This window comes from Abrus precatorius, unplaced genomic scaffold, assembly GCF_003935025.1.
Source record: "Abrus precatorius isolate BTA unplaced genomic scaffold, Abrus_2018 Scaffold5, whole genome shotgun sequence".
Lineage (NCBI taxonomy): Eukaryota > Viridiplantae > Streptophyta > Magnoliopsida > Fabales > Fabaceae > Abrus > Abrus precatorius.
Genome location: NW_020874395.1, coordinates 18,622,804 through 18,639,698, shown reverse-complemented (window position 1 = coordinate 18,639,698; position 16,895 = coordinate 18,622,804). Strand labels below are relative to the sequence as shown.

General features: G+C 34.3%; 1 protein-coding gene across 1 annotated transcript; it reads right to left on the bottom strand.

Moving 5' to 3' along the window:
• Positions 1-2,202: 2,202 nt before the first annotated feature.
• LOC113866859 lies at positions 2,203-3,577 on the bottom strand. Its single transcript, XM_027501658.1, has 5 exons — positions 3,410-3,577; positions 3,057-3,320; positions 2,676-2,962; positions 2,408-2,578; positions 2,203-2,308 (listed from the first exon to the last, which is right to left on the bottom strand). Exons 1-5 carry the CDS (start codon positions 3,575-3,577, stop codon positions 2,203-2,205), a joined length of 996 nt encoding a protein of 331 aa, XP_027357459.1.
• Between the last annotated feature and the right edge of the window lie 13,318 nt (positions 3,578-16,895).

Genomic DNA, 16,895 nt, shown 5'->3' with positions numbered 1-16,895 from the left:
TAAATATGCTCAAATATTAATTAAAAGAATATAAAGCAAAAATTACTAAACATAGGTTCATGCAGGCTCTGTCATTTAAATTCAACCGAACAGTACCCAAACTCGACCAAAAAGGGATATAAAAGGTGTGTAATTGTGTATTATTCAAAAACCCTAATCATAATCCTTAATTCCTGACACCCTCTTTCTTTGAGTCTATCTTTTGAGCTCCTCTGCTTTGCTCTTTATCATGTCACACTTGGACTATTGCATGGCCGAGGGTAGGATTAGCATGACAGAAAAAGGCTCTCAAACATCAAGTTGAAAGTTGGGATACCACAACTAACACTATATCCATATATAACTACAAACACGTGTCTTAGCTCATACTCTCTCACCCTTTCATAACTTTGTATCGAGATATAGAACTTATGACCTTTGATTGCTTAAAATCAAAATAATAAATGACCTCATTATCAAACTGATATGTGGCAAAATAATTATAGTATACATGATACTTTTAGCAATTGAGAACTTTTTTTAATAGAAGCAAGCACATTAAGATTAATGAAAAAATTTAATTATATTTTTGTTCTTAAAAATAATAAATTGTAATAATTTTTTTTTAAAAAATTTGTTAAGATTCAATGACTAGTTTATTAAAAAGTTAGAATTTAACTTTTATTATTAATTTATTTATTATGTCATGTTACTATTATATTATTTTTTTTAATATTTTATTATTTAAAATTAATATTTATAACTAAGTTTTTAAACATATTTTAAATAATTTTGCTCTTCCTCATCTTTGACACCAACAAGCAGTTTCGTGTAACGGTTGGACTTTAAGGACCCTTGATGGTTTCGTAAAAGTAGCAATGACAGTTAGCACTACGCCAAAAATGAGATGTTAGAGCAGTTCCAGTTGTTCATAGAGAGCGGTTATAAGTTCTATCAAAGCCCACCCTATGCAATGTCTTGAATTTTGGAGAGCAGTTATTTAACCGCTTTGAAATATTTACTTTGGAAAGCAGTTACGCGCATAACCGCTCTCAGAAGTTACCTAAAGAGAGCGGTTAACTGTATAACCGCTCTCTATTCATAAGCACTTTGGAGAGCGATTATGAGTGAACCGCTCTCAGAAGGTGGACCAAAGAGAGCAGTTATGAGTGAACCGCACAATTATCCGCTCTCTTATCTTGCACTTATAAGAGCAGTTCTTTCATAATCGCTCTGCAAAGTTCAATTGAGAGCAGTTTACTTTAACCGCTCTCTTTATGGTACTTCTGGGAGCTGTTATTTGGTAAGCCGCTCTCACAAGTGAACTTTACAAAGCGGTTTTATGTGAACCGCTCTCCAAAGTTAAGAAATTTATTGAAATTTTTTAATAAAACCGTCATAATTTCAATTTTTAGCATACTTGATAAAGCATATAGTATTCAAAACTAGTTCAATCAAAATACAAATTACAAGTAGAACACCAGAATTTCAAAGCAATTGCATATTACATTATTCAATTACAATTCACATGTACAGATTACAATCAGAGGTTTACATTGACAGGACGAAAATAATCTCATATTTACACTTTTTGCCTATTGCCTTGAAAGAAAATTGTCTAAGTATTGTAAGAAAATACTACAAATCTATTGTGCTTAATGTCTCCTTTAAATATCTATGGTACAGATATGCATACCACTCCTTTTGCACTTGATGAATTCTGTTGTTAGGAAAAGTTGACATCTGCACCTCTAGAAAGTATTGAATACAAAACAATAAAACACAAAAATTAATTAATTAATTAAGTCAAATAATAAGCATATGGCAGACAGTTAGCATATGTAAGGGTCTTACATTAACTGGGATTACAGTTTGTCCATGATGCAAAGCATCCCTAATGAATAGACCCACATAATATCCACAATCATCATTATTTGTTTGCTTTGGACATTGTATGGAAGATAAAAACAAATAAGCCACATTAACTACGAAAGATATACAGTGTTATTAATATTTACCTAAAAATTAAAAACATATTGTATGATATAGTGTTATCTGTACAGTGACTCATCTTGTTTGATGCATCTTTGTCCTAAAAGGCTGTACTTCCCTCTCTGCTTGATACATCACAAGAGCACTAACAATGGTGCATGAAAAAACTTAGATACATTTGAACCACATAGCATTAATCATAGTTGTTTGACATAAATGAATGCTTACTTATTAAATAAGTTCTGCATATGTGTTCTGATCTTCAGCTGCTTGCATAGAGAATCCAAATAATATAGTCTCGTTAGAGGTATTGATTGCAACCAAGACCCAATGTTGCCTGCCAAGAGTATAAATATAAGGTTAAGATTACAAGAATTAAAAGTTATATGCTAATTTATAAAACATAAAGCAGAGTCACAATCATTAATTGACTTACCCAACATTATAAGGTGCAAAAATCAAGTGATCTTCACCCATATGATGCTTCAACATTTCAGCTATATGTTGATGTGGGTTCGGGTTGAGCTTTTTGTCCATTTCATACGGAGATATAAATGAGAATCTATATGTCATTGTTGTCCTATGCAAGTAAGCTTCACATAAATATCTTGTATTGCAAAAGTACAATTGAAATGCATTATACAATGAAATGTATAAAAATTTATAAATTGCTAAAGAATTACAAAATTTGTAAAATAATTTACCGTATGTAAAGGTTAATGCTAGAGGCACTCAACCAATGTCGACGTATGACCTCTAAAATGTTTTCTTTCCCCACAATGTCATAAAACTCTTTACCCCAGTGCAGAGTTGTTATATGAATTGTAGCTATATCAATGGTTTGATCACTTCTCACAAAAAGCTTCATTATATCCAAGCATGTAGCACCTTTGGCTTTTGTCAACTGAAGAATCTCTAATGATACACAAGCACTGCGACCTTTATTGGATGGATCAGCAATGGACTCTTTCGAGTAGCCTGTCTCTTTTTCCTAACCCTTTACTTGATGAAGGGGCAACCTGAAATATATATGTATCAATTATAACATCTAGTGTTCCAAACTATAAAGAACCTTGCATACATACCTTGAGTCTTAAAGTGATTAGGAAAAATGGCCAAGCAACATAAGTACCAATTGCATCTCTCAGGAAAATTAGGTTTGCTTGTTCATTTAGGATAGGCAATGCAGACTCCTCCTCATGTCGTTGCACTATCTCTAGTGAAACCTTACCATACTCTGGAGGAAAAGTCATATTATATAAGGAATCCCCAACCACTGTATGATATACTCTCCCTCTTGCAACAAGGCGAAAAGGAGTGTTCAAGTATAGCAAATAGTCATGATCACCCTACAAAAACAAGTTTGTTTATTCTTTTCTAATTAAATAAAAAAGTGTAAACATTAAAAGGTAAATAATAAAACTGTGGAGTTTAAAACCTTTGGAATGTCAACAGATGCAATTGGTGTGCAGCTGCCTTTATGGCTGGTAGAAGGTGCATCTCCAGTCATTTTTGGACCAATGTCCGCCATTGGTTGCATTTGAGGAGCAATATTGAAAAGGGGTGGCATACATGGTGGTGGAGAGGCAGTAGGGTTGAACGGCATCTAACCTGACATGAATGGGGGCAGTCCCTGACCCTCTGTCAACTGTGTCACTGCATTGGTCAAATGCGCTACCAATGCTTCATGTTTAGCCACTCGTAAATGATGGATGTAGACATGATGGTGCTGGCCCAAATACAGATTTTTGGGTCACCCCAAAACCTACAACCCTCACACGACCTTGATGCTCTCTTACACCAAGTGCTTGAGAGAGTATGTCATTTCAGGCTGTTGATTCAGACTCAGCGTCTGGAGTGACCTGTGAAAGGGTTTCCTACATTAAACATAGCATAAACTTGCACGTCATTACAGGAGAATTCATATACAACATTATGTATAATGAATATACTAACACATTAGCAGTAACCACTTACAAATTCATGAACCATTTTTTGAACTCCTTCGTCATCAATGCCACCTTGTTTGTTGACTCTAGCAGCTTTCCATAGGACATGACGAGGTACTGAGGTCAAATTAGACCCAGATGTAGCAATCTATACAAAAATTAAGATTAAATGCCCTCGTTAAAGAAAACATAAGAGTAAAAAAACTGTTACAAGGTTACATATGACATAAAATCACATACCAAATCTTGCTTTAACTGAGTATATCCCTTAGTTGACTGCCTGTATCTATACGATATTCCTTTTGCCCTTACTGCATTAGCCTCACTTTCTTTCTGAAATTAGGCATTCATAGGTAGTACCAAATCAATAACCATGTGTACATGAAATGATAATTGAAGTATTAGCCCGAGACAAATTACCTTAAAATCTTCTGTACAGGATTGGTTGACAAAGTTCATCCAATGATCAGTGACTATGATGAATCTCTGATACTTCTCTGGAGGTTGGGGGACACGATTTCCATCTTTGTCGAAGATATGTTTCCTCGTCCGTGTTTAGAATGCACAAAGATCTCATCCAGCTAATGAAAGAACAATATTTTTGTGGATAGACACTACTAAAAAGTATGTATATACAGACCGATTTACAGATGGATTTTTAAATCACTACGGACGATTTTTTAAATTACAGACGGATTTAGAGACGGACATAAACTATCTGTGATATCGTCGTCAGTAAAAAATTAAATCCGTCTATAAATTATAGACAAAAAAATTAATCTGTACGTTGCAAACGAAAAAAATCCATCTGTAATGTATTTTACTATTATTAGTATTTTTTGTTTATATAGATAATTATTTCTGACTATTCCTGATTATCACAATTTATAAACATAATAACAACTATAAATTGGGCATCTAAACATTTAAAAATGATTTATAAAATTTAAATGTTATTACAAAGGAAGACAAAAACATCCAAATAAATACATTTAAAAATAAAATACAAGACTTCATCATGAATAATCTGTATGATCATCATCCGAAGGAGCATCATCATCAGTAGACGAGCAGTCGGAAGAGGAATGATGCATGTAGATGAAAACCGGTGGTGCTGGAGCTGGTGGAGGAGAAGGAAGAGGTGTGGAGTTGCTTGCTCTCATGAGCTCAAAATAAGCATGTTGCATCTGCATATGTTATTGCTTCATCTGCTGCTGGACCTCCTTTTGCATTCTTAATGCCACCTTCTTCTCTATCTACTTATCCATTTTCTTTGCCCACTTCTTCTTCCATGCACTTTCCTTGCTCTTCCACATCTCCTCATTCTGCTTCTAGAGTTCTTCATTGAGGGCATGGACTTGAGTGTGGACCATGTCCTCCACTTCCTCAGGTGCAAGAGAAGGGGTATCTACAATGGTAGATGCAGGGGACATGGAGTCTGCAAAGCGACCCCCCATGCCATAAATGTGACCTTTATAAAGGCCACCCACTGTCTGTGACCACATAGCATCCTCATCTACTGACTCTGGATTCTGAGAAGATGCCTCCTCAAGCCTTTGAACATAATCATCCTACAGTTTAGTTCAATTTAGATAATTAGATATTAGTTTGGAGAACTATTTAATAAATCACAAATAATAACATATAGTATCAATATATTAATGACTTACATATGTGGTCTAAGATTGTGTATCAACCCACAAGTTTTTGTCCTGCCTGCGAGTGTGTGTCTCCTTAAACAAGTCTCCAATCGTAGGTGGCCTTTTTAACAACTTCTCCTGCAATTCAAAATAAATCACAATCTTAAATATGAAATTATAGATAGAGTAAACTGAATTTTAAAATCACATACCAAGTTCGCCTTAGTGTCAGCCAAAGTCGTAAACCCACCAGTATGCAGTGACCCCCCTTTATTAGATTTTGTCTTGTTCTTTACAGAGAGATTTTTGAACTCATCCGTACCCCAATACTCCTGCAAGGCATGAAGAAAGTTGGGTGCTATCCAATCAGCAGTAGAAGGGTCCTAATGAGCCTCAATGTACATCTGTCTTAGTCGCTTTGCAGTGCGACTCTTTCAGGCCTTGAAAATCATTTTTTCTTCCTGGGGGAATGAAGAAGTTGCTCTACAAAAACACAATTTCATTAGAGAAGGTACAAACAGTCATATGTAATTACAGTTAGTTAAAATTAATACACTTACCTTCCAATCTTTGAACCATTCCATCTTTGCATCCTTCGGCATCTTTGCAAAACTTGTGTAAGGCGCATCAAAAATCTTCTTAATCGTATCTGTGACCTGGTGGAGACCTTTCTGTGGTGGTATCCAACTGATAACACAATAAAATAAAACATCAGGACTAACATTTTGAAGGAAACTTACCAAGTGGACCCATCCCATCTCAAAGTTTGTAACGATCTCGATGATGCCTGGGTCTGTGATGACTGCTGCCCACTTACAGTTGGGACAGCAGTGGATCCTTCTCCTGTGCCCTGTGTAGTAGGTGACTGTGTGGCCTGTGTAATAGGCGGTGCGGAGTGTGAAACTCGTTGTATTGGAGGGGGAGGAGCAATATACCCTAGATTAGGCACCATGATAATTTCCTCCTGTCCCCTAACCTGGGAAGTTTGCACTATAGCTGGTGTGGAGGTCGAAGTGGAAGCGCTGGGTAAAGAAGTGTTGCCACGATCAGGATGTTGAGTAACACCTTTCTTACCTTTACCTGGCATATCTGAATCAAATACAATATATGTTTAGTGACAAATACTATAATCGCTATAAAATATAATTAATATTTGTGATAACACAATAAATAATCATGGAAACATATTAAATTGACAAACATACTTAATTTATCTCATTTACTCTGATAATTCAAGACTACCTTCATCATCAGTCGATGAAAGTTCATCCATAAATCCTTTCTCCTCATCTTCAGTCATGTTATCTAATTCATTATTTCTCAAAACTTGGGTAGGAAGGTCAATTATTTCAATTTCATTCAAAGGAGAAGATAAATTTGGAGGGACAACATTGTCTATTACTACACATGAAAGGATTGAGTCATCAATTTGATATGCATCTTCATCATCTACTTAATCACTTTCAATTCTACCCCTTGATTTAGTTTTTATTACAATCCTCCAACTTCTATTACATTTTCCAAGGTAAGATAAGAAATATACTTGTCTTGTATTTTCTGCAATGATGAAGGGGTCAAAACCTCTATATCTTTTGGTATGATTAATCTCAATTATATTGCAATGGTTATGTTTACGTGTCCCTGTTGGGCGTGTTGGGTCAAGCCATTCACACTTAAATAAGACAATTCTTTTTATGGTTTCACCAGCATATTCAAGCTCAACTATTTCATGAACTTTTCCATACCAATCACAGTCACTATCACTTGAATTTCCTCTCACACTAACTCCACTATTATCTATTTTTCTCCCTTTACATGATTCAATAGTTTGGAATTTATACCCATTAACAAAGTAAATTGGTCAACAATATGCTTTATTTTTTGGACCTCTGGACAAGTTATATAGGTCAAGATCTGTGATACCATTACTAGGATCACGCACCTACACATACCATTAAATATATCAATTGATTGAATACAAAATAATATTCAAAAGTCGATAAACTAAAATGTTAAGGAAATTTCATGATGTACATAACTTTTGAACCATGATGGAAATTGATTAAGGGATTCGTGACCATATAATTGTTCAAAATATCTATAAACATTGCAATATCATTAATTAGATTTGAATCACCATGATCAGAAAAAGTCATTAAAGCAATCATAAGTCACTTACGTTCTGAATAGTTGAACTTCATCACAATTTAATAAGATGTGTAAGTATGCGGTCTCTGATTCATCACCTAAGATCCATCGTTCTTCATATTTTCCAAATACACGACCTGCTTGGTTGAATATAGATAGAGTTGGCTCATTACTACTTTCTCCCCCATCATCATTTTGACCAACCCGAGTTCTCCTAGATTAAACATGAGGTTCAAAATAGTATGTGTAAAAATTTGATGTCTCCTTTGATATATATGCCTGGCATATGGATCCTTCCACTTGTGCTCTATTTTTCACAGTCCTTTTGAACCCTCCAATTTCTCGTTCAAATGGATACATCCACTTGTATTGTATTGGTCTACATACACGTGCTTCATACGCTAAGTGTATAGGCAAGTGCTCCATGGAGTCAAAGAAACTAGGGGGAAGTATTCTCTCTAATTTGCACAAAATCACAGGAATATTTTTCTCCATAACTAATAGATCTTCAACCCTAAGAGTAGGTGAACACAAGTCCCTAAAGTACTCACTTAACTCAGTCAATGGCTTCCAAACATGGTCTGGTAGTTCCCTAAATGCAGTAGGTAGAAGACACTCCATGAATATGTAGCAATCATGACTTTTCATCCCAAAAAATCTTCCTTGTTCAACATTCACACAACGACCGAGGTTTAAAGCGTAACTGTCAAGAATTTTTAAGTCCTTCACCCACTTACACACATCTTGCCTTTGTGGTAAAGTCAAAGTGTAACTTGCCTTTGGCTTTGACCATCGACCATCTGCAAGTTGTTCTAACCTCAATTCTGGACGCCTACAATATTCTTTTAAATCTTGCCTTGCCTTTACATTATCTTTAGTTCGATCAGTGTCCATTATAGTATTCATGATATTGTTAAATACATTTTCTCCACATGCATCACATCTAAACAATGACGAACTAAGTTATCCTTCCAATATGGGAGCTCCCAGAATATACTTTGTTTGGTCAATTATGTGTCATTCCATAACCAGGAAACCTAATGGATTTTCCTACTTCTGTTATTTTTGGCAAGTGTCTAACTCTATCCCATACTTGATGACCATTTAAATGGATGGGAGGGTCCTCATTCTCAACAGTTACTTTCCTAAATTTGTAGGCTTGATGCCTATAAGAATGTTCCATATCTAAAAATCTCCTATGGCAATCAAATCATAAATTTTTTCCTCCATGTTTTAAAGTAAATGCCTTTCTATCCTCCATACAAATTGGGCATGCTAACTTCCCTTGTGTCATCCATCCAGACAACATTCCATAAGCAGAAAAATCATTTATTGTCCACATCAGTGCTGCCTTCATGATAAAATTTTGCTTCCTTGATAGGTCATAAATTACTACACCCTCACACCATAACTCTTTCAACTCATCAATCAAAGATTGAAGGTATACATCAATTTTAGCCTTTGGATTTTCTGGACCAGGAATTATATAAGTCAAGAATAAATATGGATTTTTCATGCTCATTTTAGGAGGAAGATTAAAAGGTGTAACCACAATAGGCCAACAAGAATATGGCTTATTAAATTGATTGTTTGAAGTAAACCCATCAGCACATAACCCTAACCTTACATTTTTAGGATCAGATGCAAACTCAGGATACATTTGATCAAAACGTTGCCAAGCCTCACCATGAGATAAATGAGTCATTATCCCATCACTCCTTTTATTTTCAGCATGCCACGTCATGTAAGGAGCTGAACTCATAGATACATACAACATGCATTCTAGTTTGCAGTACATCTTTATGTTTACCACTTCTACCACCTCTTCTTAGTTTAAACCTAGGCTCTCCACAGAATTTGCAATTGGTCAAAACAGCATCATCTTTGTAATACAGCATGCAGCCTTTCAAACAATAATCAATTTTGACTTCTTTTAATCCAAGTTTGGAAACTAATTTTTTTGCTTGGTAAAAGTCCTTTGGGATGGAGTAAGGTTGGGGACTAAGCTCACTAATTAATGTAGCCTATTGATCAAATGAACTCTGACTTTGATTGCCTTCTGACTTTATGCTTAACATTCTTACTACTAAAGATAACTCTGAATGCACACACCCATCCCATAAAGGCTTGTTTGCTGCTTTTAAAACATTATAAAACTCTGCGGCCTCTTAATTAGGTTCTTGTTCAACTTCAAAATCACAAAAAAATTCCAAATTGAGGACCAACAGCATCATAAACCATTTCTTGATAACGACTATTGCTTTCTTCCCAACTTACATTACCTACATCCTCACCTGATTGCAATATATTTGAATTACCTACTTGATTTTCCAAATTAACTACTTCCCCATGCTCAGTCCATATCCAATAATCATGTTTAAATCCAAACTTATACAAATCATATCTAATTGAATCAATATCCAAAAACTTTCTACATTTGCACTTAGAACATGGACACCTAACTTTTTGGTTGGTGATGAATTACTGCGAATTACAACAGACACGTATGAATTCCTCTAAACCGTCAAAGAATTCAGATTTTATTCCCCCCTAACTTGGGTGCAACCTATCATACATCCACTGACGATTTTTAAGAAATATCTTCCTTAAGAACTATATAAACCTAATACAAATATTAAATGTGGTATCAACCTTCTATTATACATTACACTTAATTTTAATATAAATTTTGGCAGAATATCCCCTAATAAATGTCAATTTCCTTACAAATGTTTACCACTTTTTTACAAAAATCAAAATTTCACCACACATAACTAATATATTATATAACAATATATTAATCAATACATCAAACACAAATACATCACAATCGTAAACCGTTCTAGAGCACATCCCCTTGTAACTCCACAACATGCATATTCTACAAACTCCATAAACACAAACAATCCCACAACACACAATAATCAGGTTCGGAGAAGGACCTTTATGCCCTTCCTCCCAGTCATACAATCTTCAATCCTACAACTCTATCTTAGAAATTTTAAGTCTCTAAAAAAAAAATTAAAAACTAAACCAATTAAAAATTAGAGTATCGTAACAGGAATACAATTATGCAAAAAATCTTTTAAATGGATGCTCCAATCACTCGCAAAGGCCAAAACACTGAGCTCCTAGAGAGAGAGAGAGAGAGTTATGAAAAAATGAGGAAGGGGGAGGCGCCATTTTATAGGTTTCAGTCATTACAGATGGATTTTTCTTTCTGTAAAGGGTTTAATGAAACGGTGTGTTTCAGGTGGCAAATTACAGATGAATTTTTCTATCTGTAAATTTGTCAAGTCCATTTACAGACAAAAAAATATGTCTATAATTTGCAGCCTAAAAGGTCGATTAAAAATGGCCATAGTTACAGACGGATAAACTCCCGCTCTAAAATTCCCTCATATTTTCAAATTACAGACAGAAAAATCCATTTGTAATTCCTATCTATACGATTTCACGCTAAATGACGGGCAAACTACAGATGGATTTACAGATGGATATTTCAGAAAAAAAAAAAAAAAATCCACAAATCCGTCTATAAAATTGTTTGTATTACAGATGGATTAAAATTTATCTGTAAAATTCGTCTGTAAATAGCGCTTTTCTAGTAGTGAGATTCCACCTTAAAAGTTTGCTACAATGGATTTAAAAAACATATCAGATACCACATAAACACTAAACCAAATAAAATTACTGACTGTCCTATGAGTACCTCAACTTGCTCCCAAATGTGTTCTTTAATATTACTAGGGACATTTGTCCAATCAGAATAACTGATTGGCACTATGCTCCTTGTAACAAATCTAATGAAATGTGCAAATTTTGATTTGTTAGAGTCAATCAGTTGCCTTTTGCATTCCAACCGATCTATATGCAAATTTATGAGATGAGACATACAAGTGTTGCTAATATCAACATAAAAGATCAACAAAGATCAGTAATATTAATTTGACATTTCAAATTACCTGTAGCTTTTGTCCTAACTTCCTTGATTTGCTAATGGACTTTAGTTTCGTAATTCCTCGACCCTTTTACTTTTTTGCCTCTGCGCAGTGATGTGGGAGACCTCCGTCTATGTTATCTGAATGAGTCATCTCTACAAGCAATAACAAAAAGTTGAACATTAAATAATTACATACAAGTAAGACATAAAATCATAAAAGCATAATATAATCAATTCAAATTTAGTTATAGATGCACCTTTTTCTTTTTTTAGGAGCCTTATTGACTTTCTTATGACCTTTTATGGAATGAAATGATGGATTTAACCAAATACCCTCTTGATGATCATGTCTTGCATAAAAATCCCCATCATCAGTCAGTGTATCTACATTTAACATGTGTTCAACACTTCTCAAAGGATCATCCTCCACATTAACTTCTTCTTCTGTTAATTCTCCATTGGTTTTAGCATTTACTTTATTAGACAGCAAGATAATTGACCATGACTTGTCAATAGAATCTGGGATGTAGAACACTTGTTGAGCCTGTGATGCAAGGATAAACGAATCATCTTGATAACCCACCTTTTCAAAACTGACCCTTATGAAGCCTAAATCATAAATTCGAACCCCATTATTGTTATCCACCCACTTGCAACCAAAAACTGCTACTCAAAACTTAGTGTAGTCCAACTCCTATATGTGTTCAATGACTCCAAAGTATGACATATTCGCATATATTGGATTTCTATCCTTTGCACTGGAGATATTTAATGATTCAGCAACAAGAGTTATCCCACTATTTTGTATTGTGCTTTGGTCGTCATGTTCTTTTGTAAAAAATGTGAACCCATTAACTAAGTAAGAAGTGTATGAAAAAGCATCAATATAAGGACCTTTTGACAACCATCAGATCTTTTCTGAAACAGAATTATTTTGGTGTATCAACTGTTCGGCTACATGTTATTGTAGCCATCCAATGAATCGCTAGTTATATTCTTTTGTTATCCAATTCTCACCTCTGTTAGGATTTCTATACTTCAGAATATCTTTGTGCATGCTTATATAAGGTTCAATTTCAAGGGTGTTTTGTAATACATACAAGTGAGCTTGATCCCATTGTAGTCTAGGAACCTCTATTTGTTGACAACCACTGCTACCTTTTCTTAAAGTCCTTCCTTTGTGACGTGATTTTGGAATACCATATGATTCAACATTTGACAGGTATTCATTGCAAAATTCAACTGCTTCTTCCACTAAATATCGTTCAGCAATACAACCCTTTAGTCTGCTTCTATTCTTAACATACCCTTTTAAAATCTCCATATATCTTTCAACGGGATACATCCATCGCATATATGCAGGGCCACACAACTTTGTCTCTTCCACCAAGTGAATGGTCAAATGAACCATGATATCAAAGAATGACGACAAAAAATACATTTCAAGTTCACATAAAGTCACTGCTATTTGGTTTTGCAAAGCTGGTAATCTCCCAGGATCAATCACTTTGCTATATATTACTTTGAAAAAGAAACATAACTTCATGATTGCCATGCGAACCTTTTTAGGTAGAATAGATTGTATAGCAATAGGAATTAAATTCTTCATTAGGATATGACAATCATAAGACTTCAATCCTTTTAACTTTAGCTCCTTAAATGATACAAGACTTATAATGTTTGATGAATATCCCTCTAGAACCTTAACTGAATAAAGAGTCTCACATAAAGCATGTTTCTCATTTCTAGAAAGGATACATGTTGTGGGTGGTAAAAACGTCCATTTTCCCTTCTTCATTGGAGCCAAATCGGATCGTATTCTTAACTTTACGAAATCAAATCTTACATTGATATCATCTTTCTTTTTTTCCATGATGTTCAATAACATACCAATCACACTTTCACAAACATTTTTTTCAACATGCATAACATCAACAAAGTGTCTTACGTATAAAGATTTCCACTAGGGTAAATGAAAGAAAATTGACATCTTCTTCCAACTTGCAGTTGGAATTTGTTTGGCAAAAGTTTTTTCAAATGTTGTTCTTATATGCTTAACATCATCAAAGATTTCTTTTCCACTTTTCAAATAAGGACATCGTCGTTCTTCACAACTTCTATTAAAAGCTTTTTTCATTTTCCTGAAAGGATGATTTCATGTCAACCACCTATGATGCCCCATGAAAACATTCTTGTGACAGTGCTTTTGTCTTATATAATATATTTTTTCCTCATATATTGGACATGCACATTGACATTTTATGCTGTAACCAAAAAGATTTACATATGTAGGAAAATCATTAATTGTTTCATACAACATTGCCTTAACCGTGAAAGATTCATCTCTAAACCCGTCATATACTTCTATGCCAATATCTCACAACAACTTCAAATCTTCAATTAAAGGAGACAAGTACACATGAATGTCATTTCCAGGTTGTTTAGAACCAGAGATTAACAAAGAAAGCATCATATATTTCTGCTTCATGCAAAGCCATGGAGGTAAGTTATACATTATTAAAATCATGGGCCATGTACTATAGCTGCTACTTTGCATGCCATGGGGATTCATTCCATCAGTTGCTAACACAAAACGTATATTCCTTATTTCAGTTGCAAACTCCTCATATTTGTCATCAAAATTTTTTCACTATTCAGAATCTGCTGGATGCCTAAGCTTTCTATCTCTAATTCTGCCTTCAGCATGCTAAGTCATTTGTTTTGCATTTTCTGTACTGCAAAATAAGCATCTTAATTTGGGTATTATTGGAAAATACCACACGACCTTCGCAGGTATTGATTCTTTTTTTAGGTATCATGATACATTACACTTTGGACATTGACTTAGTGATGCATACTCATTTCAGAACAAAATGCAGTCATTAGGACAAGCATGTATCTTTTCATGGGTGAATCCAATGGAAGCAAGTACTTGTTTAGCATCATATGTTCTCTTTGGTAGCACATTATCCTCTGGTAGCATCTCACATAATAAACTTAGCAAGTCTTTGAAGCTCTTATCAGTCCATCCATTCGAGGCTTTTAAGTTATAAGGCTTTAAAACAGAACTCAATCTTGTGAACTTTGTGCATCCATTATACAATGGTATTTCTGCATCATTTTTCAGCCTCTCAAACATCTTTGGACAATCTCTAAGATCTTCTTCAACAACATTTGAAATTTGTTCAGCATGATCACTCTCATTTGTTCTAAATGTCTCTGAGTAATTGACACTCGATTCCATGTTAGTTGATATACTTCCACCTTGTATCTCACCGTGCTTTGTCCAACAAGTAGATTTCTCATCTATCCCATTGCATATTAGATGTTCTTCCAATTCTTCCACATTTACTTGTAACATATTCAAACAACACCAACAAGGATAGGGAATAAGGTTGACATCAGTTGCATGCTTAATCGCACATCTAATAAACTCCTTGACTCTATCTTCGTATTTTTTACTTAAACAATCAGCTACCATCCAAGTTCGACCTATATTTGCTCTAACTATGGTTATTATGATTAAAAATGTGAATGTCTTATTAACTCTCACATGGTAGGACCTTATCCCATTTGAGAACAAACTTTTTCATACCTTAATTAACAATTGCTACTTAAATGTTGTATTTTTTACATGACAAAATTTGGGCAACATTTTGCATTAGTCTCCTAGTACATAACTTGAATATGAGATGATTTACCTCAATCAAGCATGCACCAAAAGATAATGAGAAATGGTCCAAACTCAAATTTTGTCAAGTATTAAATATAACATTATGAGAACCAAATGCTAACCAATGAATGAATAAGTTTGTTCACAAATTGTCCAACTTAGACAATTTGAGATTGATAATAATGATTAATAAATCATTATTTTCAATCTCAAATGGGAAACTAAGGTTTCACTCAATTTTAGATTTCAAATCATACCTTACAAACTTTAATCACTAACAATAATCATGCATTCATAACATTCCATAAAGGTAGAACATCAATTTCATTCATACACAGAGCAAATATACATAATAGGGGCAAAATAAACACCAATATCTTGTTCAATACATAAACTTAATTCCATTCCCAAAACAACATAGCAACATATTCCCTACTTTTTGTTTATATTGGAACAAAAAAAACACAATTGAACATGAGACTTCAATTCAGAATATCAATTTCCACAACAATCAAATGCATTTTCACATTAATTACCTACATTACAGTCAATCAATGTCCAAATATCATGTTCAACAAATCCTAAATAACCATTCCAAAAATATCACAAGTTGCATTTTCACATTAATCTCTTGCATTACAGTCAACTAGTGTCCTAATATCATGTTCAACAAATCCTAAATAACCATTCCAAGAATATTTCAGAGGTTAACTAACCTAAGGTTCAACCTTTCCAAATCAACTTTTACAAAATAACAACTAATTTCATGTTCTCTGTCATGCAGCAATGGTCAACATTTGAATATAATCAGTTCATACAAACACAACAACACTAACCTGGAATGAAAGAAGTCTCACTAATTTGTCGCAGTTCACCTGAAGCCAAGTATGGAGAAGGGAAGTTTGTAACTATTCAACGTCAATAATACAGATGTGTTTCAGTGAATAAAGAGAATGAGAGAGAGCGAATGTCCAAACATAGCCAAAAACAAAGAAATAATTATGAATATACCTTAAAATTGGGAATGCAATGTCAACGGTGCTTGCTCTTCTATAAAAACTTCTCAGAAAACACTGAACACAAACAAATTTGAGGTAGAGACTTAACACGGGGATAAGGATAACCAGATTTAGGGCTTAGGGGTTTAATTTGAAATATTGCATCTGAGAGCGGTTAAGAAATAATTGATCTCTAATTTACACCTTTCAGAGCGGTTCCACCTATCAACCGCTCTGTAAAGTTGGAAGAGACGTTCTACGTGTGAATCGCTTTCTAAAGTATAGCTCTTCTGGTTTAAGCACTTAGCTTTTTTAGCACAAGTATTACATAGGAAGAAATTGTTAAAAGAATCACAAACATGAGTGTATATACAATAAGAGAAGTCAAGAGAATTATCTCCTCCTAAAAACTCAGACAAACTATCATCTATTAATGCATCAAGTAAATCCACATGAAAAATGGAGTGCTTTTCACTAGGGTGCTTCATTGCATCCAAGATGTTGAAGCGGACTACACTATGTCTGAATTCCATTGTAAGTATTCCTGCATGAATATCTATCTCTGTTCTTGCA

Excerpts from the sequence above, each read along its gene's own strand:
- LOC113866859 (XM_027501658.1), bottom strand. The coding sequence starts at position 3,577 with ATGCCGTTCAACCCTACTGCCTCTCCACCACCATGTATGCCACCCCTT. Across the intron at positions 2,963-3,056 it reads TAATCACTTTAAGACTCAAG|GAAAAAGAGACAGGCTACTC; the intron begins GTATGTATGCAA and ends GTAAAGGGTTAG. Across the intron at positions 2,309-2,407 it reads TTTGCACCTTATAATGTTGG|GCAACATTGGGTCTTGGTTG; the intron begins GTAAGTCAATTA and ends TACTCTTGGCAG.